The sequence below is a fragment of the Megalops cyprinoides genome, chromosome 6 (genome assembly GCF_013368585.1).
Source record: "Megalops cyprinoides isolate fMegCyp1 chromosome 6, fMegCyp1.pri, whole genome shotgun sequence".
Classification (NCBI taxonomy): domain Eukaryota; kingdom Metazoa; phylum Chordata; class Actinopteri; order Elopiformes; family Megalopidae; genus Megalops; species Megalops cyprinoides.
The window spans coordinates 669,687-692,667 of record NC_050588.1 but is presented as its reverse complement, the minus strand read 5'-3'; the positions used below and the strand labels follow the sequence as shown (position 1 = coordinate 692,667).

Genomic DNA, 22,981 nt, shown 5'->3' with positions numbered 1-22,981 from the left:
TCATTTCGCTATAAACAAACAATTATAATGGTTTCTACTTCGTAGGGCAACTAACAAAGCATACTAGAAGAATAATAGAAATTGGCTGCACCTATCCAAGTTTAAAGAACAGATCATTTTCATCCCAGTGCTACATGCAATGACATTTCCTTTGGTTGTCACTTTATCATACTTCCAGATAATATGCACATCAATTCGTTTGGTGAGGCAACTCGCATTAAGACGTAATTATCGTTAATATATGCCGATACATGAGCCCTTTTGTATTGACATGTATTAATCGACTTTTGCAAAATACACACTCTGGACATTAACTGAATCCATTTTCCCCTTTTTTCAAAAGAAAAAAAAGCGTAAGTCTTTTTGAAGAGGCGCAGGCAGAACGTACTGGCATGCCGCAACACCCACATGCGACCCGAACACGGCGACGGGCGTGGCAAAGGAACAATGAGTGTGTTATGACCAGATACAACAACGGAACAGCGCTGAACTATACACCACATCCTTCGCTCTCAGTCATCCGTGGACGTCACGGTGGAGAGGAACCTCACGAAAAATTAGATTCACTCGAATGTGAAGAGCATAACTGGTGGAACTTTAGCGTGCGTAACCATCGTTGTGCACAGATCACCAGCCAGCGTGTTTAAAACCAATTATCACGATGAGGTCATTCACCACAGTAACAATAAAATGCATGAATTTAGTACATACTTTGTTATGGTTGTATTTTCGGATGACAGTTGGGTGTATATTACATCATCTGGGAATCCCCCTTTTAACTGCGTCACTTAAAACCAATCGGAAGCAGCCCACGCGCCTCCCACGGGCAAAACCTCTCAGCTGCGTAAACAGAGCAGGAGTTTGGTACATTTTTGCTTTCTGCCAATGCGAATAAGGATAATGTGTAATTGATGCTGGTAAACGTATATTTGAACCACACATTTAACCTGTCATAAATATGATTGTAAGGTTACCGCATTGTGTTTGTGACCAGTACTTAGGATACGTTGCTACATTTACGTGGTTACATTTACACCCTCTAGCCTTCAAATTTGGTTGGAGTCACGCGTGGTAATTTTTCATACATCTCGGATGTTCACCTCTGTTGTGTCATAATGCACCAACTCTTTGTCACTTACTCCACATTTAACGTTTAGTGGCAATGCTCTTCTGCGCAAGGGACTCAGTTCTGTTGCATGGCATTTCAATCCATTGTCACCGTCGAACCTAGAAGAAGATTATCCCTTTTATACGTACAACCGGCAAACTCTCTACGTAGCTGTGCCGGCGCATTCTGTTGCGGAAAGGTGTAACGGATCGGATAACGTGTTCTGCATGAAAGAGTTAATTATCAATGCCCTTTGTATTAGCCCCTCTTCGCAGCACCCCCACTTGGAAAGCCGCCTCTCTAACCGGGAGAGGAGGGCTCTGCTTCGGTCAGATGGCGTGCTGCAGTCCGCCCCCGGGTCTCCCGCACCCACACAGCTAGCAAAAGGTTGTTATCAATGCGCTTCGCTGACGGAGTACAGCAGCCAACGAAAAACGCAACAACGGGACAGCTAGCTATTTAGCAAAGTAACCCAAACTTAGGCTGTAAACAGAAACGTAGACAAAATATTACATGCAATTATCTATTCTGCTCGAACTAACACTAAATCAAGCCACGCAACAAAAGTTTACATAAGTTTTTTTTTCATAATCTGGATGTATGGACACCTGTTTTGAGTAGCGGCACTGCTGATATAACGGGATTAAATGGGGCAGTAAAGCAGAAAACAAAGCTGAGATCCGCCTGACTCTGACACTGAGGTCGTACATTATTCGCTGCGTCGCAATATTACGCAATAGTACATTCTAAAACTCGTCATTCAAATACAACAAGGCAACACCGTATGTCCGTGCGAAATCTGGACACGGTTCCAGGAGCTCCAAGATCTTTCGGCGCGCGAGGGTCTCCTCTGGCACTCACCACCAAACTGTCGGACTCGGACGAGGTAAGAATAGTACAACATGTACTTTTGAAATTGTAGCGCAAGTACCCGTGGTGTTTTTTTGCAGTAACTGTTACACCTTTAAAATACTACATTGGTTACATCGGACTATTTGTATTGGATCAGTTCTGTAATTTATCTATGTAAATGACGCGAACTTTACTATTTGCACCGTTAACCCAACCCCAGGCACAGACAATCAGTCCTTTCAGGGTGGCTTTTGTATTCCCTCAGGTGGCGCTGTTCTTCATAGGCTTGATTCTTTCTCACATTTCATGAAACCAGCTGTTGATTCTCCTGGTGATGTTGATGTTGCTTTGATGAACGGGAAATTCATTGTTATTGGTACTCATCAGTTTACCTTTTGATTTATTCACCAACCTGGATAAGTTTACTGCCAAAATATACTTTGCAAATATCCAAATCAGTCAGCATTGAAATAACCTGGGTTCCTAAGACAGGTTGATGTCAGCTGCTTAGAAATTTATCTCAACCTGCATCACCTTTGCATGAATTCAGGTGTGATCTTTCCATCTCTTGCAAGCTTTGATAGGTCCTCACACTGACCCTCATAACAATGGAGGAACTTCTTGTTGCTGAGGATTTCTTACTACCAGTTGATGGTAGAAGGCTATATCCCTCTCTAACACCAAAGATCTAATCATTTTATCATTAGGATGAATGGATCTTTGGAGCAACATGTTGCTCATAGTTCAAGCAGGCATGCCACCACTGTGGCTAAAAGTGATAGGTTCCTTAGTGTGGCAGTATCCAGTAACAGTGGAACTTTCAAATTTTAAATTATGTCACAATTCCCTTATTTCAAATTACATCACAATTGTTTTAAAATATGTCACATTTGTTGCAAGTTTTCTACTCGAATTATTTCAGATGTAACAGAGTAAGAGTGATTGGAATTCTGTTCCTAACACAGATGCATTATTAAAGAGAAAATCACTTTGGTGTTGGAACAGAGAAAAACTTTTATAATCTTACACAAATCCTCTGACAACTTCTTGAGAAGTGTGTCTGCTGATAAAAGTAATTTAATTTAAATAATATCTGAAAATACAAGCAATTTCAGTAATTATTTCCATGTATTGTTTATCTGTTTCAAAGACAATTTTTTTAATGGAAATAAGATACATGCGTGGGTACGATAAGACAGTTTGCTGTGTGTACATTGTGTTGTACTAGATTATCAGTATTAACAGGAAAAATAGCATAAGACTAACAAACAATCACTAATCAAAACAATTTACAGCATCATATTTTAGAACAGTGAAACAATTAGAGAAAATATTTTTCTAAAAGCATACAACAACTCACAAACAGATTTTGGTACTGTATCTGTAATTGGTAATTGCTTATCATAGAGAACTTGATTATAAATTCTGCAGAATAACTTGTGAAATGTGAAGTCTATAATTGTGAACCTCCTGAAAATAAAATCATTTTTAAAACAGAACTTCTTTTCATCCTGAATACTCATTAGATTCATTAGCCTTCTCCTTGTCAATATTCTTACTCTTTTTCTCTCTCCTTGTGTGTCTCTCTCTCCTCCCAGGGCACCATGTCACTGCCTCGCACACTGGGAGAGCTACAGCTGTACCGTGTGCTGCAGCGGGCCAACCTGCTGGCCTACTATGATACCTTCATCCAGCAGGGTGGCGATGATGTGCAGCAGCTGTGTGAGGCTGGAGAGGAGGAGTTCCTGGAGATCATGGCGCTGGTGGGCATGGCCAACAAACCACTGCATGTGCGGCGCCTGCAGAAGGCCCTGCGCGACTGGGCTGCCAGCCCCGCTGTCTTCAACCAGCCTCTGACCAACCTCCCCCTGCACAGCATCCCACTGTTTAAGATTGACCCCATGGGTGGGGCAACGGAGGTCGCTGCCCGAAAGTCCCTGAGCAATGGCCAGCCAGGATCCCCGTGTGAAAGGGAGGACAGAGCATTCCTGACACCCCTGCGAAGCGCCAGTCCCACAAGCCCCTGCTCCCAGGCCTCCCCGCTGCCCCCTGACAGCCTGTGCAGGGACAAGATGTCCCCCACTGAGCCCCACTGGCTGAGCTCGGATCTGGACGGGGACGGTGCCATGGGGTCTGGGGCGGATGAGGATCAGAGCAGCCCAGCCCCCTCCACACCACCTGCCGCCGCTTCCTCCTCCTCCTCCTCGGTGCCCGTCCCGGCCTGGCCTGGCGGGCAGCTGGACCCTGAGATGGCACGGGCGGTGAGAGAGAGCGTGAGAAAGCTGCTCTGCACAGCACCCAGGACCGAGGCGGGCGAGGCCAAGGCCTTGCTGAAGCTGAACAAGAAGCTGGCCAAGACGGTGGGCCACATCTTCGAGCTGGAGCCCCACGACTTGGCCAAGGAGGAGGAGATCCGCAAATACAGCCTCATCTACGGACGCTTTGACTCCAAGAGGAGGGAGGGCAAGCAGCTAACACACCATGAGGTGAGAGCCACCAGTGATTAAATACAAATAAGAAAGAGCAGCTGAATACAACTAGTATAGATTGATGTTCCATATAAAATACTTAAAATGTTAATTTATCCATATAAAGTATGTCCATCATAGAAATACACTTTTTTTCACATTTAGATGATCATCAATGAAGCAGCTGCCCAGTTCTGCGTCCATGACAACGGCCTGCTCTTGAGGCGTGTGGAGCTCTTCTCGCTGGCTAGGCAGGTGGCACGAGAGTGCGCCTACACCTCCACCCTCAGGGGTGCCAGGTCAGAGCATGCCCATGTGCATCTTGGGGGTTGGGGTCTCCCTCCCGCTGTCTTTTTGTGCTTCTGAATAGAAAGCCCATGATTATTTCTGTACATTTAGGCCCTCTAACACCTGCCACTGTAATGCTTTTGCATGTGAAGTATTTAATGCATGAACTGTCATGCCTGCAATACCTGCACCATTCACTGGAATTACATGAAAAGAGTAATGCTTTGAATGTTAGGCTCACAGTTTTCTTTAATTGCTGAGCATTATTATTAAAGAGCTTCAGATTTACCTTTTAATTTACACCAGGAAGCCACAGTTTTGAGACTTACTTAACTTCCAGTGTGTGTCCAGATCTACCCATGCCTGGGTTTGAGCCATTTTCATGATGTCATGTTGCTCTCCTCCAATAGGATGAGTGCAGATGACGGCTCCCTGCCACCACACAAGCGCATCAAACAAGAGGTGAGTGCACAACTTTCCAGGACACAGGCAAGCAGATGATAAGAATGACAATATAAAAAAGCTGTGCACATTGATGTCCGTCTGTGCAGACATTCATCCTTTAAGATGTCAGGGCTCAGACAAGGACTCAGTTGCTGACCTCGAGAGCTTCGGGTTCCAAGCGTCTTTACTGGAATCGTCAGGCAGAATAGCGAGTCAAGACAGGCAGGTTCGAAACCGGTAGAGCAGTCCGTGGGCAAAACCAGGGCCAGGAACAGGAACTGCCTGTTCAGAAACCAGGCAGGCAGGAGATCAGGCAATCGGGGCAAGGCGGCAGGCAAGAACAAGATCTGGATGCGGGCAGGGTCAAGAACGGGGAAAAAACATGCAGACAGAAACAACGGCGGGGAAGTAACAGGTGCTACACAGTGTGACAAACTAGCAACAGGACAGAGACACACAGGGAAGATGACGAAGGGCTGGGGTGACGAGGAGATGGGATGCAGGTGGGCAGGCAGGCAGGTGGAGGTGATCAGGCAATCAGGTGGGCGGGGACAGGGCGGAGAGCGGGGCAGAGCTAGAACACAAGGGAAAAAAAAGCACATGGAATGGGGAAAACAAAAACACCACAGCTAGGGGGCCGGAGTACTGACATAAGAAAGTGATAGTTGCATATTTTACAAAATTCCTTAGATATACTCCTGTGTTACATATACTGTTCTAATATGTTAATATCAGTTGCAATGCAGACAAAGTTGTGAAGTAGATTGCTGTATAAATTGAATTCAATTGCAATAAAAACCCATAATAATTGGTTTTCATCACATAATAATCATGATCAGACATGAAGTGAACAAGGATATAAAAGTAAAAAAAAATAAAAAATGCAGCATATGTTCACAATTTGAAATATACGGTATGTTCACATGTTTCAGATTATATACACACTTTCAGATCTATAAACTTTCATCAGTGTGTAAGATCACAATGGGCTGTCTATTTCAGGTGACTCTGTCAGAATGCGCTTCCTCCTTGCATAACTCAGAGGGGTCAGCAACAGGGTCAGAAGGTGGCCACCAGGGGGTGCCAAGGTCAGCAGCAGATGATGACAGTCTGTCAGGAGAGAGCCAGGATGGCATAACACAAGGTGTGGTATGCACACATACATTTCATCATTAGATGTTTCATGTCTCTAAATGGTAAAAACACTCTGGCTGGCTTATAAAAAAGACATAGCAAGCCCTGTATTTTGTAATGCCAACTGTTTTTGTTTTTTTGATTTTCCAGCAGGAGGTAGTGTGCTGAGATCTAAACACTCTAATTACTGTTTTGATCTGCCTTCCTGCACAGATGTTGCCTCACAGTCGAGCCACTCTCCTTCACCCTGCTCTGCCACCAACGTCTCAGCCCCACCCACCTGGAGTCGCCATCTCATGCAACAGACGCTCATGGATGAAGGCCTACGACTGGCCAGGCTAGTGTCACATGACCAAGGGGGACAAGTAAACCCAGGGGCCAGGGGCAATCAAACTGCAGGTAAATTTATTTTCCAGTACTTGCATGACTAGAAAGGAACGTGTTTAATGGCTGCTAATGCTGACAGTGAATGCTGACTGTTGATAGAAATGGGGCTGCTTTATTACCTGTCAGTCTGCTTCACCTGATATATCAGCAGACCTTGGACAGGAAGGATGTGGAATAACAGTAGTATGCTGCTCAGCCAGTTTACCCAGAGAAACCTAACAATACTTCTCTTTAACCTAATAAGCGCTTCTACTCTGTGTGCCTCTCTTCCTTTTAGTTGCTGTGAGGTAATTCTGGGCTTTCACAGTTGGGCATAAGCAGAGAGACAGAGAGAGAGAGTGTAGGAAAGAGGGAGGGGGGGGCTAGTGTTGGAGGGGACACTGCACTGGGAACCCCCCCCCTCTGCCCCCAGCCCCCCCCCCCCCCCCCCCATTTCTACTTGAATCAGCAAGTGCCTGTAAATGCTACATGCGATGCAGAGTGGGTTTTATGTGGGAGTGGGGTGTGTGTTGGGGGGGGGGGGGGGGGGATGGAGTAGGAGGCGATGTGTGGGCCAGGAGCTACGCTGACTCACACCCAACTGAGCAGAACTGAAATGAGTGTTTATTTCTCTCCTCTGTGCGGCGGAGGAAAAAGAGAAGCCTTCCATCTGAATGTGACGTCTCTCTCGCTCTCCCTCCCCCACCCCACCGTGATTCCCCTTGCTCCCCTAACCTTCTTTCTTCTTCCCACTGTTATCTGCACCAGTGGTCCCGAGATATGTAAAGTGGTGATAAAATCCAGGGGCTGACTGATGGCTTGTTCTCTGTTTTTGGGCTAACTCAGGGAACTCCCAGGCTTCCTAGGTTCTGGTGAGCCAGTAGTGGCCCGTGGCCATAAATACTGCTGGGGCGGACACTGGCTCCAGCCCCTGAATCGCTAGCCACGCCCGCTTTTGATATCGTTAGTTTAAGTATATTAAAAATGTATTATATTAATTAAGTGTAATAATTACTGTATTAGAGAACAGACAGTACATACCTGTAAACATACCAGCCAGCAGCCCACATAACGCCGCGGTAGCCAACACATTTCAAAGATGAACAATAGACTATCCTATAACCCGAGTGTGCGCGACAAAGAACCACCAAATTAAAGCAATGTCTAAAAATAGCTTACTCCAATTTTTCATAATTATGAGAAGGACATGACAGTTTCAAAACTGATAAGAAATAGGATCAGGAGACAGACGGTTGCTTCCTCTTTTCAGTTTATTCTTAACCTTGGCTGATGAACACTGAAAATAAAATGAAAATAACATGTTTGTTGGGAGCTGAAACAAACTTATAAAAAAAATCAAGTGCATGAGCATATGACAATGATATACAGAAGTAAATAAAATAGGCCGATTATATACGCTGTCATGTCATAGTCCCATCCTGTCACCTCACCTATACAGGAACTTGGCACAGGGGATATCATGCGTCAGTCGCTTTTCAATTGACAACATTGCCAATGCGTTTAGTTTGTCCTGTGACATGGTATTTCTAAGAAATGTCTTTATTCGTTTGAGTGTGGAAAAGCATCGCTCAGACTCTGCAGTCGTCATGGGTGTAATGATCAGCATGCGAAGTAGTTTCAAAGTTTCAGAAAACACATCCTGTAAGTGGTTATTATTTAAAACAATTAAACAACGCCATTGCGCTGCTACATGTCCTTAAGTCAGGGTTCTCGTATATGAGTGAAAGTTCTGTTTGCAGACGTGGTTTGCTTAACATTGAATATGCATCGACTGCCTTCCTCAATGCTTCTGTGGGTGTTTTGAGTATTCAGGAAAACGCTCACTGTCAAACAGGAAAGCCGCAGCCAAGTGCCCAGTAAAAGCAAACCTATCCCTCGCGTTGGCAATTACTGTGTCACACACCTCGTATGCCATTCGCTGCAAGTTTGAAACGTTCCCTCGTCTGGACCCTGCATCAGCAACGATGTGTCGAGCACAAAGAGAAGACACGGAGTCGCGAACTTTTGAAACAGCATCAACAAAGTTTGCTGTGACTCTCTGTTTGCACAGTATCAATATTTCTCTTCTGAAGCTGCGCAAAGAGTGCGTCTACACGGGGCACGATTTGGTGGAACAAGTCTAGGAAAAAAAAGAAATTTTTTATCCACCAGCATACGACAGAAACCCTTAGCCTCTCTGGCTGTGGTTGAGTCAAAATCTTGGGATACTTGAATAGTGTTGAAGCATTCGAGCAAAATATCCTTGTTCTCATAAACTGTGCTGACAGCTCGACTATGAAAGTTCCAACGCGTCTGTGATGCGCGCGGTAGCCTGCTCGCTACAATCTTGTCCAAAGTTCATTGGTTCCACTTAGGTTTCATTCTGTGAACACGCTGAAAACATCAGATATAGCTTATATAAAACTCCATTGGATAACTGTAAAATAAATAGAAATAATGTGGTTGCAATGTATTAGGCCTACCACAAACTGAAGTTCCTTCAGCACATTCATTTTAAAAATTGAGAAATCAGTTGTCTTATGAAAGACATCCAAATACGCCCTTTCTTTCTGACCATTTTAGACCATAATCAACTCCACAAGTGCTGATGCTCCAGATACTCAAGTAGCCCAAAGGCTGGTTTTATTGCTTCCTTAAACAGCACAACAGCCTTCAGCCACACAAATTTAATTGCAAAAGGGTATTCTAGTGATGAATTAGGCTTTTAAAAATGGTAAATTAGGATTAGCTAACATAATGTGCCATTGAAACACAGGAGTGATGGTGGCAGAAATTGGGCCTTTTACACCTATGTAGATATTCCATTCAAAATCAGCCATTTTAGGATGTAACAGTCATAAATTGAATAGCAAAAAAGTGTGGTTCTCTTTCAAAAACAAGGAAATTTCTCAGTGATTCTAAACATTTGAACGGGGAGTGAGTATGAACGTTGTGTTTAAGCATGCACAGTATAACACTCCACATATGATCAAGGCAAATATATCAATGTTATCAATGACATACCAATTGAATATTAGCTATTTCTTCGCAACACAAAGAAATTTAACGCCGACAGATATGTTAATTACCGACATTGAGTAGTTCTAAGCATGAACTTAAATCAGTAATCAATTAATAATTTGGTAAATAATCCATCCAAACGAACATCATGAATATACATTTACATTCATTCATTTGGCAGACGCTTTTATCCAATATAAATGTTAACTACATCAAACATAATGTTTACAAGAAGAGGTGATAATTTACTTTGATGGTAGTATCCTACACGAACAGGACGACAACTTTCTTCTAGTTTCTGATAAATTGACAATCAGCAGCACCTGAGGTAAAGCAGTTGATGCTCTTCAAAAGAAAGGGGCGTGAGACACGCGGTTTTGATGGACACTTCTGACAGCCAATCGGATATTGCTAGTGACCAAGTTAAGCATCTTTTCATTGGTCTTCTGGATGGAAGGTTGTTGATTCTTATGGAGAACGTTCAGCGTAAATTTTCAATCTCAATATTAAATTCATGACGGTCAGTTCCTTATAATGGGGGTCAATGAAGACGAAAGACTTCGCGTAAGATAGGTACTCCTTTCATTGCATTTCGGTTTTGATTTTTTGATATGTGAGAGTGTTAATGACATGAGACGTGTGAGAGAAATGTGGTCTTCTTTGATCGACGTTTAGGTACATCAAGCCACGTTAAGCGTTTTTCACGTTAAGCGTTTTAGAATGTCCTTCATTCAGCTGCTCCAGAAGCACTTTGGAGATGGACTCTGCAGTCGTACCTCCATCAATCGCTTTGAAACAAAAAAAAATCTCTCCTGTACAGTGTTAGCTGAGTCTATGTAACGGAATACAACAACGAGTTGACAGTGTGTAGAAACATCTGTCGTTTCATCAGCCTGCATTGACATGAATTCTGCGTTTTTCAGGTCCTGTATAATGTATCCCTGCATTATGTCTAGCATGCAATCGAGTAGCTTGTTCTGGATACTTTTCGACGTACCTTTGAAAACCGTTGCCCTTTCTAGGTGCTCCTGCATTGCAGTGTCCAGCGACGAAACTAAATCCACAAGGCCACGGAAGACACCAGGGTTATCGGATGGTTCGGTCTCATCGTGTCCTCTAAGGGCTAGTTCAAATGCTCCACAGAATTTTATGCAGTCTATGAGCTTTGACAGAATGTGCTGGTTTTTGTCCGCCTCGTTATCGTGATTCACTCACATGGTGGCTCTCGTCAAGCTGTGCTGCTATGTTAGCTTGACCAAGCATGGCTAGTTTCATAGCACAATGTAAATGTACTTTGCTGGACTCGTGTTTCTTAGCCCGTTCTGAAAGGTGCTTCAAATCACTCAGCCCTGTGTTAGTCCATATATCCCCTTGTCCTGACCCTGCTACAGATGACCGGAACAATAGGCAGGGAAAACAGAATACTGTATATGTTGAGCAACCACATAGCCATGTTTTCTTGTCATACCATGTTCGCGAAAATGTACTGTTGTAGATTTTCCCTTTGCTGAGTAATGTTAATGTCTGGTCTGTCAGGGCCAAGCTGCTTAATTACTAACTTGTCTTGTAATTGTAGTCGTTCAAATGGGTTTTTTAAAATAAACTCTACACTGTTAGACACAGCAGGCGCATCAATGCTGATCGCCATTTCTGTAGTAGTCTAAACGTGCGGACTAACTCAACAAAACGGTAGAGGGCTGCAGAGTAGGGGAGTAGGGCAGACTCATTGCTGCCCCAATGAGCCTCTATTGGCGCTTATTGCAGTTCCCATCTTTGACCACAAGGCGCTATAATAAATCTACCAGCGAAAGCGGGTCGCTGAGGTCTCCTGCCCCAATATTGCGCGACGCACTAAATTGAGACCGAATCACTTTCAAAGAATAAAAAGTTGTTGACTGCTTTGATTCATTGATTGCACAGAAACTAGGTAATATTCATGGCGATGTAAATTATGATGTATTAACTTTGAAAAATAGTTTATGTGGAGGATTTATGTTTTTGGGTGGATGATTTTTTTAGTGGGGCTCTGCCTCACCTGCCCATATGAACGGGCTGTGCCTGTGGTGAGCGTCACTGATGATTCTCTCTAATAAAGATAAGAATGAAAGCCTCACAGTAGATTTAAACTTATCCAGCTAGCACCCTCCACCTGCCTTTTGGCTGCTTCTCTTTTCTCAGGGGAGTGGAGGCTACTCAGGGCAGCTACCCTGCCCTAGGCATGCTGGGTAATGGCTCTCTTCCACCAGGGTAGGAGGAAACTCTCATGCAGACATAGTGACACCCACCCTGTTGAAGCTTGTCTGAAAGGCTTCAGTGTTGCTGTGAATGTGTGACAGTTCACAGCCCTGATACCCTGAAGAGAGAAGTCAAAGGCCATGGCTAAGCATTATGCTGTATGTGCTTGTTCTTTTAATATAAAAATGAGGGATGTGTTCCCAAATGTAGGATATACATATTGTACTGAACAGTGATGTAGGGTAAACATATTGTAATGAACAGTGCTGTAGGGTATGCATACTGTCTTGAACAGTGCTGTAGGGTATACTTATTGCATTGAACAGTATTGTAGGGTGTCCATATAGTTTTGAACAGTGACGTCAGATATTCTTATTGTTTTGAACAGTGATGTAGTTTTTCCCCTCCTGATCTGTCCCCATCCCACTCCAGGCTAAGCAGGCGTGTTGCCTGATTCTTTGCAGAGCTGGAAGAGAAATCCATGGAGAGGGGGCCTTCGTCCACTTCATTCCGAAGAAGCAGCTCCTGCAGCACTAAAGATGATTCTGACCTCTGCAGAAAATAAAGACCCTCCCCCACCCTCCTTCCACTGACCAACGCATCACCCCCAACCTTGTACTCCACCCCCTCATCTACATCCATAACCCCTCCCACCTCAATGGCCTCTCATCTAGCAATCGCCCAACCCCTCCCTAGTTGTTCATGCCAAAAACCTCCAGCAGCCCATCCATGAGAAAATATAGAACACAGGAACATGAGCCTATTTTAAACTGTTCTCCATTTGATTTTTGCTATGAAGAAACCCTACAAATGACAGTATACTTCCCTCACTCACTAACTCACTGACACACTGATCACTGATTCACTTATGTATTCCCTCGCCTTTACCAATGATAGCAGTAAGGGGATCCACTAAGCCATTGTGGCCACAGTCCATGCTCTGGATCCTGATCTTGTTTAATTTTGTTTGTTTTATTGTTTTGGTGCTATTATTTTGTTTCTACTCTCTGTAGTTTAGAAGTGAAGTGCTGAGAGTGGATTAGCTGGATGAAACTGTAATGGCCATTTGGAGAAACTGTACAAGTTTGGCCTGGAATGAAATGGGTCCAGTATTTAGATGGAAATACTGTGGAGGTTGAATAAGCACCTTTTTACCTCCTTCTCTCATTTGATCATGATGCATTTTACTGACTGCATTCCCTTGTAGTGCCCTGACATTTTAACTGAAGCAATGTGGTCATTATGTGGTTATTGTGCCCTCTTAAAACTGGGTGGAACATGGCCTCTGAATATAACCAAACCAGCCAGTTTTAGGACTGACTTTGGACTTTGTTGTTTTTGGAGAGCCTGTAAGAAAACAATGATTCTGTTTCAGTAATCTGGAAATGACTGTGATGTCTGTGATAATGTTATTTCTTCAGATTATGAATCATCATGCCCGTGGTCCTAGCACCTAAACAGCATGTTATGAGAATCAATACCTCATTACATGTAGGCTGAGCAGAGCTGTGTCCAGTCAAAATCCTCCAGTGCTTAGGAACCACTGCTAGTTTGCTGATTTATTTCCATCCACAGGCACTGTGTGTGAGATGTGCTGTTAGTTTCTGCTGAGGGGTGGAGACACAGAGGACTCCAGATCATTCTAATTCATTTCATACTAAAGTGAATCTGCTCCACTCCCTCAGGGTAGGGAGGGAGGAGGGTTAAGGGGGGTGGAGGGGGTGGGTAATTATTCTAAATCCGCACCAGTGTGATTGGCAGTGCCCTTAGCTGGGAAACACGCCTACACTTTTCTCAGGTTCACTTTGAAACGCATGTCCCCTGCAAACACTGAGCTGGTGAGAGCAGGGAGAGCCATTCCAGAGCTATTATACTTGCTTAGCAGATTCTCTTTTGCAGAACAACTTAAAATTATTTATACATTTCATCCGGCATTATCCTAGACAATTTACATAGTTTAAATTTCATGCATTTATACGGCTGGATGCTAACTGAGGCAATTCAGGTCAAAGTACCTCAGTCAAGGCTAAGGTTATGAAAGCAATGCCCCATGTGGGAATCGAACAGGAAACCTTTCAGTTATGAACCTTCTCATCACCACTACACCACACCATGCTATCTGATGGCTGACATCTCTGGGTGGGCTCGAACCACCAACGTATCAGTTTGCAGCCAAACACACTGGCCGATTGTGCTACAAAGACCCCGGAAACTAGCTGGCATTTGACGTGTGAATCCGTAATTCACTCCAGAGACACACTATTATGTTATTTGTGGAGAAAAGACTGTGGAGACTATACAAGGTGCTGGAAAATCAGAAAGAATGAAGTAGATGACCTTTCTAATGGCCAATTCCATTGTAAGTGTCCTAGGTGTGTGTTCTCACGCTCCCAATCATTGGACACCCTTTTAATTTTATTATGCTGTACAGTACATTTTATTTTGTTAGTTTTTAATAAAAAAAGGTACTTCACTGTTCACCTTTTTGCTGTGTTAAAGTCTGTTTTTAAAATAATATATATCGTCTTGTGAATTCAGTCAGAGAATTCACACGGGTGCAACACAAGGTAGTAGCTGAAATGTAGGAGTACACAAGTGAATATTTATGTTCTGCATTTCTGAATGAGAACCGTTGTTTGTATGTTTGAGAATTTCATGAGTGATATTAAACGTGATGATGTATGATAAAGATGAAACAGCTGAATGTGTCCGCTGGTTCTTGTGTTGTTGGTTGTCGTTTTAGCACAAAGATATTCTATATTATAACAAGATATTCAGCTCCTGCTTCCCTTCAGTGTGCTGCATTTCCTTATCTAGGAGGCTGCAGTTTGCCAACGTGACCTTCCAGTGATGTCTCAATAGGTGTCCCAGCTGTATATGTTGTGGGTTAGACCGCGCACGTTCAAGAACATTCATTACGAGCCAGCAAATAAGAGCGCTTACAGCTTTAATAGCTCCAAAGGGGTGATATGTTTGCGATATCCAGCGGTACACCTTTAATCCCCGGACAGCCCATGAGTCACTGAGTGAATCATCATTTACTTCTGATGCCTTTCGCGTTTTTCTCACAAGTAATCTATGCACAGGCACCGTTACTTGCATCCATGGAGTACAGGATCTAAATATAGACACCGACCAGAGCTCAGACAAATAACACGAAAGCAGCAGTCTGGACAGTAAGGCGTATGTAGCTCATTCTGTTAATGTAACTGAGTTAAAAATTCTCAACAGTTTTACCACAGCATTGAAAATTACCCATTATACATGTCCACATTCTGTATTAACGTGCATATTAACACCATATTTGTGTTAGGTAGACATGTAGTTTAAGGATAAGACGTGACATTTTAGAGTGGAGTGGTTCCCTACAGAACGAATGCTTTTCTCTTAAGAAACGCATCAGATCAAGATGCTTTGATCAATTCTGATCTTCAGGTTGAGTGTGGATATTTTCCAGAATGTAGATACTAAATTGATCTGGGTTTTCTTTAACCCACTGGGTGAAAAACTAAAAAATCATTTTAAAAATAAGACTATATTAGCATTCCTTTAATAATAATTTTGACGGTTTCTTTATTTGACATTTGTAGTCTGTGCTGAAAGGGAACAACATTCATTGCTGAGTTTTTATTTACTTTTGTACCCACAAACTACACGGCCAAGTCACCGTTCTGACTGATCTCAAGTTTCTTTTCTTTTCTTTTTTTTTTGGAATAAAATGTTAACGCCCGCGTACGCGCATTGTAGTGGGCGTGCGTGAGGGCAGCTGCCTAAAAGATATCAGGCAAGACGGCCAAGGCAATTTGAGTCTGAAATACCAGTGGGTTGGACTTTCTGCAAGTAGGCGTGTTATGCATATTATTAAGAGCCTCCAAAACCACGGGAATTAAATATTCCCTCCTACGTTCACGCCCACCACGTCTGAAGTGATGTTTACAGTACTTAGCGCGCTGCACTTTCTTACAGACGTCCTCAGCAGGTAGATAATCATTTGAATATTTGTTAGGTACTTCCCATCAAGAACCTTAACCAGTTATAAACCTCAACCGTTTGTCTTGATTTTAAATCAAACCTATGTTGAAAGCAGCTCTTGTTGTCCTTATACATGTTATGATGGGATTTGATCATCTCTTGAGTTGAGGCAGACATGTTTTAGGAATGTTTCATTAACATATTCTTTTGCCTCAGATGACAAGGTTATTGAAGATGTGTTAGAGCTATTTATTATTATTATAGATTAGATTAGACTAGAAAGACCAAGGAAAATCCTATTTCCATTTAGCACTATGATCACTGGAGGCTGAAGGTTTGAACACTAGCTGAGGCACTGCTGTTTTATCAAGTGGTATAAATAGACGAGACACAAACTATGTAAATTGTCCTGGATAAGGCTCGCTGCTAGGCAAATAAAAGATAGCCCAGTGAATTTATTCAACGTATCCACAGAAACATTGCCCATAGAACTGGGGTGTTTTCCTTTGCAAACTTAAGCTTAAGTGTGACAGTCCGCTTTTTGTTTGACTGTACTTAAATATGATGCAGTCACCACATTTGTACTCAGTCTGAACAAACATGCTGAAAATGCAAAATAACCTTGAGTGCTGTGAGTCATTCAGAAACATTGGACTAAAGAGAGAAGAGGGACATGTTTACAGAATGCGGAATGCCAATAACCTATTGACATAAAATAGGTGCTGGTAATAAATGCTACGATGATGTTTACCATCCTTTTACACCAGAATTATTTTTTGGGTGTGTTGAGATGGACTAATATGGAGAAGAACGCAGGAGGGATTCCAGCTACCATGTTCATTCATCACTCCTGAGCTAGGCACCAGTGCTACCTTTTCACAACACATCAACACAATGCTGGAAAAGGGGTACAGGAAATAATCAAACAGACAACTGACCTTTTCAAACCTGTTACCGTGTCCAAAAATGTTTAATAACAAAATGACAAATCTTTCTTATCAAGCTCAGTATATGCAGGTTTTACGAATAGAAAAAGGCCTAAGGTGATTAAATGGTAAAAGCTGGTACCAAGCAGCTTTACTTGAACATTGAACCTGCTCTGTTACAGGAAGTGTTTCACAAAGGGAGACATTGTGGACTGTGACTACTTCCTTGTGCTTAGCAGCCTGGCTAGAGCATGCAAGAGAAGCGTATAGTTGTCAGGGCTCAGGCAGGGACTCAAGCGCAGACAGCGGAATGGGGTGCACAACGCGATGTTTAATAAAGGCAAGACGGGGAATCCAGAAGACGTAGTCAAAACAGGCGAAGTCAGCAAACCAGAGAAACACGGCAACAGTACCAAAAGTCAGATCCAAAAACGTAGTCAAGAAAACAGGCAAGGGTTCAGAAAAACAGTAAGCAGGCAGGCAGGCAGAACAGGAACAAACGGCTCGTAGCGACACAGACGAACTGAGACGAACTCGCGATGAGACAGAAACAAACGAGGAATATATAGGGCAAGGCAGATAACAAGATGGGGTTCAGGTGTGCAGGTAGGCGGGTGGAGCCAGTCAGATGACCAGGTGGGCGGAGAGCAGGGCAGGGCTGGAACACAGGGAAAAACAAAAGCACATGGACAGGGAAGACAACAAAAACCAAAACAAACCCGGCTAGGGAGCCGCAGTCCTGACAGTACCCCCCCCCCCACGGACGCCACCAGGCGTCCCAGCAGGCAGTCCAGGATGACGCCGACGGAAGTCCGCAATGAGGGAAGGGTCGAGGATGTCACGGGCCGGGACCCAGCACCGTTCCTCTGGGCCGTAACCCTCCCAGTCCACCAGGTATTGCAGTCCGCGGCCCCGACGCCGAACTCCCAGCAGGCGACGTACCGTGTACGCCTCGGATCCATCGATCAGGCGGGGAGGCGGAGGAGCCCGCGGAGCCGGGCAAAGAGGGCTGCGGACGACAGGCTTGACCCTGGAGACGTGGAAGGTTGGGTGGATGCGGCGGAGAGAGAGCGGCAGTTTGAGCCGGACCGCGGCGGGGCTGATGATCTTGGCGATGGGGAAGGGACCGATAAAACGCGGAGCCAGCTTGCGAGACTCCACTCGGAGGGGAAGGTCTCGTGTGGAAAGCCACACCCGCTGCCCCTGGACGTAGCGGGGAGCCTTGGACCGATGCCGATCAGCTGCCCGCTTGATTCGGGCAGTGGCACGCAGAAGCGCGGTCCGGGCGCGCTTCCAGGTCCGCCGACATCGGCTAACGAATGCCTCCGCTGAAGGCACGCCAACCTCTTCCTCCTGAGCCGGGAACAGGGGGGGCTGATAGCCAAGGCAGCACTGGAAAGGGGACATGCCGGTGGAAGAAGATGGCAGGGAGTTAATGGAGTATTCCACCCAGGACAGCAGCCGACTCCAGGAGCTGGGGTCTTGCGAGGTCAGGCAACGCAACACCGTCTCCAATTGCTGGTTAGCCCGCTCGGTCTGGCCGTTAGTCTGTGGGTGGAAGCCTGAGGACAGACTCACAGATGCCCCTAACAGTTTACAGAATGCCCTCCAAAAGTGCGAAGTGAACTGGGACCCCCGGTCTGACACCACATCACTTGGCAGCCCGTGCAGCCTGAACACATGGGTGATCATGAGCTCGGCAGTCTCTTTGGCTGTGGGCAGCTTCGGCAATGCTATGAAGTGCACGGACTTAGAGAATCGATCAACAACCGTGAGTATGACGGTGTTACCGTCTGATGGGGGCAGACCAGTGACGAAGTCCAAGGCGATGTGGGACCAGGGTCTCTTGGGCACCGGCAGCGGACGCAGCAATCCTGCAGGAGGGCGATTGGAGGGCTTGTTCTGGGCACAGACTGAGCAGGCGGAGACAAAGCTGCGTACATCCTCCTCCATAGTCGGCCACCAGAAGCGTTGCTCGATAAGGGCAGCGGTGCGTCTGACCCCTGGGTGGCAGGCCAGCCTGGAGGAGTGTCCCCACTGCAGAACCTGCGAACGAACAGACTCGGGAACAAACAGGCGGTTATCAGGGCATGCGCTGGGACCGGCCTCACCCCGCTGGGCTGAGCGCACCAGGGACTCGATTTCCCATGTTGCCGCGGCTAGCAAGCAACGAGCAGGCAGTATGGTGCTGGGTTCAGGTGGCTCCTCAGGTGAAGAGGACTGGCGAGAGAGAGCATCAGGCTTGCCATTCTTAGAACCTGGGCGGTAGGAAAGGACGAAGTCAAACCTGGCGAAGAACAGAGACCAGCGAGCCTGACGGGGGTTAAGACGCTTGGCAGTACGGAGATACTCCAGGTTCTTATGATCCGTCCACACCAGAAACGGGGTACTGGCGCCCTCCAGCCAGTGCCTCCACTCCTCCAACGCCAGCTTGACCGCCAGCAGCTCTCGATCGCCGATGTCATAATTGCGCTCGGACGCGGAGAGCCGACGGGAAAAGAAGGCGCAGGGATGAAGCTTGTTATCCTGCGCCGACACCTGAGAGAGTACAGCCCCCACTCCCAACTCAGAGGCGTCCACCTCCACCACGAATTGTCGGGCAGGATCAGGCTGGATGAGCACAGGCGCAGTGGTGAAACGCTTCTTGAGCTCCTGGAATGCTTCGGCAACATCCGGAGTCCAGGAGAAGCGTCTGGCGGGTGAAGTCAGGGAGGTGAGAGGAGCGGCGACGGAGCTGTAATTGCGAATGAACCGCCGATAAAAATTTGCAAACCCCAGGAACTTCTGGAGCTCACGACGGGAGGTCGGCGGTGGCCACTCCTCAACTGCCTGAACCTTGCGACGGTCCATCAGGACCCCTTCCTCAGAGACGACACACCCCAAGAAAGAAACGGAGTTCCGGTGAAACTCACACTTCTCGGCCTTAACGAACAGGTGGTTCTCCAATAGTCTCTGCAGGACTTGGCGGACATGGCGTGAGTGTTCGGCAGGCGACCGGGAGAAGATTAGAATGTCGTCCAAGTAGACAAACACGAACCGCCCAAGCATGTCCCGAAGAACATCGTTAACCAGGGTCTGAAAGACAGATGGGGCATTAGTTAGACCGAAGGGCATGACCAGATATTCGTAGTGCCCCGTCGGAGTGTTGAATGCGGTCTTCCATTCATCCCCCTCTCTGATGCGGACCAGGTGGTAGGCGTTGCGGAGGTCGAGCTTTGTGAAAATCCTTGCTCCCTGCAGGGAATCGAATGCAACGGACATCAGAGGAAGGGGGTAACGGTTCTTCACCGTGATGCTGTTTAGCCCTCGGTAGTCAATGCAGGGGCGGAGCGAGCCGTCCTTCTTTCCCACGAAGAAGAAACCCGCTCCCGCTGGAGAGGACGAAGGGCGAATAATGCCGGCAGCCAGGGACTCCCGGATGTACTTATTCATGGCCTCCGTCTCCGGTGGCGACAGGGAATACAGGCGGCCCCGGGGTGGAGTGGTGCTGGGCAAGAGATCGATGGTGCAGTCATAGGGTCTGTGAGGAGGCAAGGAGGTGGCGCGGGATTTGCTAAACACCCCCTTCATATCCAGGTACTCGGGGGGCACCCCAGACAGGTCGGGGAACTCCTCTGCAGTGAAGGGAACAGAAGAAACAGGAACCAGGGCATCTTTGAGGCAGTGAGATGCGCAGAAGGAGCTCCACTCCAGCACCTTATTCTCAACCCAGTTTATCCAGGGGTTGTGCTTGCAGAGCCAGGGGTGTCCCAGTACCAGCGGTGCTTGCGGCGTATCAATGATATGTAGTACGATGTCCTCACGGTGGTTGCCGGACAGCAGTAGACTCAGCGGGGAAGTGATGTGGGTGATCCTGCCAAGGGGCCTCCCGGTGATGGCAACGGCTTCAAGGGGAGTCTGGAGCGGGACCTGAGGCAACCCGAGCTGCTGCACAAGGTCAGCATCAATGAAGTTGCCGTCTGCTCCGGAGTCGATAAGAACTGCTACCACCCGAGGTTGACCGTTCACAAGGAGAGAGGCAGACAACAGTGGGCGAGTAACCGGGGAGTCAGACAGAGGGGTTACGCTCACCTGTATCTCCCCGACTGCGGGTGAGCGCTGGCTCTTAATCAGGCAGTTGGCGACGAAGTGCCCGGGGTTGCCACAGTACAGGCAGGATCGGGTCCGGATCCGTCTCTGGCGCTCAGCTGGAGACAGGTGCGTGCGGTCGATCGAAATCGGTTCGGTTGACAGACCTTGGGCAGCAGGGACTGAGGGTGTTGCTGCTGAGGGCGCAGGGGTTCTCCGAAACTCCTCCGCTGATCTCCGGGACTCTGCTCGCTCCCTTCGACGTGCGGACAGGCGGTGGTCTACACGGATGGCGAGGTCAACTAAGGCATCGAAATCAGCAGGCAGCTCCCGGGTGACCAGCTCGTCTTTGATCTCCTCAGACAATCCATGGAGGAACGTGTCGTAAAGAGCTTCCTGATTCCAGCTACAGGTCGCAGCGAGGGTCCGAAAGTCTATGGCGTAATCGGAGACCGAGTCCCCTCTCTGACGGCTCTGTAACATCTCCCGAGCAGCCTCACGACCGTGTTTGGAACGGTCGAACACGCGCCTCATCTCCTCACAGAAGGTGGAGTAGGAGGAACACACAGGTGAGCGGGCATCCCAAATTGCCGTTCCCCACTCCCTGGCACGTCCGGTCAACAGGGTGATAATGTAGGCGATCCTTGCCCGATCAGTGGGGAAGGTCGACGACTGGAGCTCGAACACCAACGAACACTGGGACAAAAAGGAGCGGCAGGTTCCAGGCTCACCGGCATACGGCTCAGGAGGCGGCAGACGGGGCTCCCGTTCAGGCAGGAGGGCAAGAGGCTGTGGAGGAGGTGCAGGGGAATCTGCTGGGGCGTCTTGTGCGAGATGGAGCTGCTGCAGTTGAGCGGAGAGGTTGTGCAGGCTAACCGCAAAGCTCTCCAGGGTTTTGCCAACCGACTCGAGCTGGTTCTGATGTCGGCCGAGGAGAGCTCCCTGTCGTTCCAGCACCGATCGCAGCAGGTCACTGTCCGCTGAGTCCATACTGGCGAGTTCGTACTGTCAGGGCTCAGGCAGGGACTCAAGCGCAGACAGCGGAATGGGGTGCACAACGCGATGTTTAATAAAGGCAAGACGGGGAATCCAGAAGACGTAGTCAAAACAGGCGAAGTCAGCAAACCAGAGAAACACGGCAACAGTACCAAAAGTCAGATCCAAAAACGTAGTCAAGAAAACAGGCAAGGGTTCAGAAAAACAGTAAGCAGGCAGGCAGGCAGAACAGGAACAAACGGCTCGTAGCGACACAGACGAACTGAGACGAACTCGCGATGAGACAGAAACAAACGAGGAATATATAGGGCAAGGCAGATAACAAGATGGGGTTCAGGTGTGCAGGTAGGCGGGTGGAGCCAGTCAGATGACCAGGTGGGCGGAGAGCAGGGCAGGGCTGGAACACAGGGAAAAACAAAAGCACATGGACAGGGAAGACAACAAAAACCAAAACAAACCCGGCTAGGGAGCCGCAGTCCTGACAATAGTTTAGGCTTGGTCAGGATTTGACTAGATTTAACAATAAACTGTGACTTCACCTCACCTCCATGGAGTTTAATTTTTCTAGATAGTTCTTTGTCTTTCCCCATAACTCTTCCAATGTGATTGGAGACTGGAGTCAAAACACAGAGACCTGCTTTCTTTTGTTTCATGTGAAATACACAAAATACACAAAACACACCTTAATTATGAACACAAAAGCAAAATGATTATGTGCAGCAGTGATTATAGAATTATTTGTGTAGATATTTATCAGAACTAAGAAAATACCTATAATATTAGAAGATCTGGAAAATTGAAAATAAAAATTATTGTTACTTTATGCATGCATCATTTATATTCAAAGAAATCAGTTTGGTCAAAATAAACAGCGTGTTATGGGAATCAATACCTCATTACGTGTGGGTTGAGCAGAGCTGTGTCCAGTCAAAAATTTATGTCATGATTATGTTTTTAGTATCAGCTATCAATATGCCTGAAAATATATCCTTGGCCAGACTGGTAATGACCGTGTTCATTGATTTTAATATGAATGCCAAAACGTCAAGACAGGCAGTGTGTAAATGAGAATATGTGCCTTAAATATCAAACCAAGCCACTAA

The 22,981-nt window shown here is 46.4% G+C and overlaps 1 protein-coding gene across 2 annotated transcripts; it reads left to right on the top strand.

Moving 5' to 3' along the window:
- Nucleotides 1-1,409: 1,409 nt before the first annotated feature.
- On the top strand, nt 1,410-12,892 carry LOC118779454 (NGFI-A-binding protein 2-like). 2 transcript variants are annotated; one of them, XM_036531577.1, is made up of 7 exons: nt 1,410-1,994; nt 3,559-4,446; nt 4,594-4,727; nt 5,127-5,178; nt 6,163-6,304; nt 6,508-6,693; nt 12,381-12,892. In XM_036531577.1, the coding sequence occupies exons 1-7, from the start codon at nt 1,893-1,895 to the stop codon at nt 12,479-12,481; spliced, it is 1,605 nt and encodes a 534-aa protein (XP_036387470.1). In that variant the 5' UTR covers nt 1,410-1,892; the 3' UTR covers nt 12,482-12,892. The 2 variants fall into 2 exon arrangements, with proteins under 2 accessions (XP_036387470.1, XP_036387471.1); XM_036531578.1 differs by having other exon boundaries at nt 12,349-12,458.
- The last annotated feature ends 10,089 nt before the right edge of the window (nt 12,893-22,981 follow it).

Coding starts and splice junctions, on each gene's coding strand:
- LOC118779454 (XM_036531577.1), top strand. CDS start 1,893: ATGTCCGTGCGAAATCTGGACACGGTTCCAGGAGCTCCAAGATCTTTC. Junction 5,179..6,162: donor ACAAGCGCATCAAACAAGAG/GTGAGTGCACAA, acceptor TGTCTATTTCAG/GTGACTCTGTCAGAATGCGC. Junction 6,694..12,380: donor CAGGGGCAATCAAACTGCAG/GTAAATTTATTT, acceptor GATTCTTTGCAG/AGCTGGAAGAGAAATCCATG.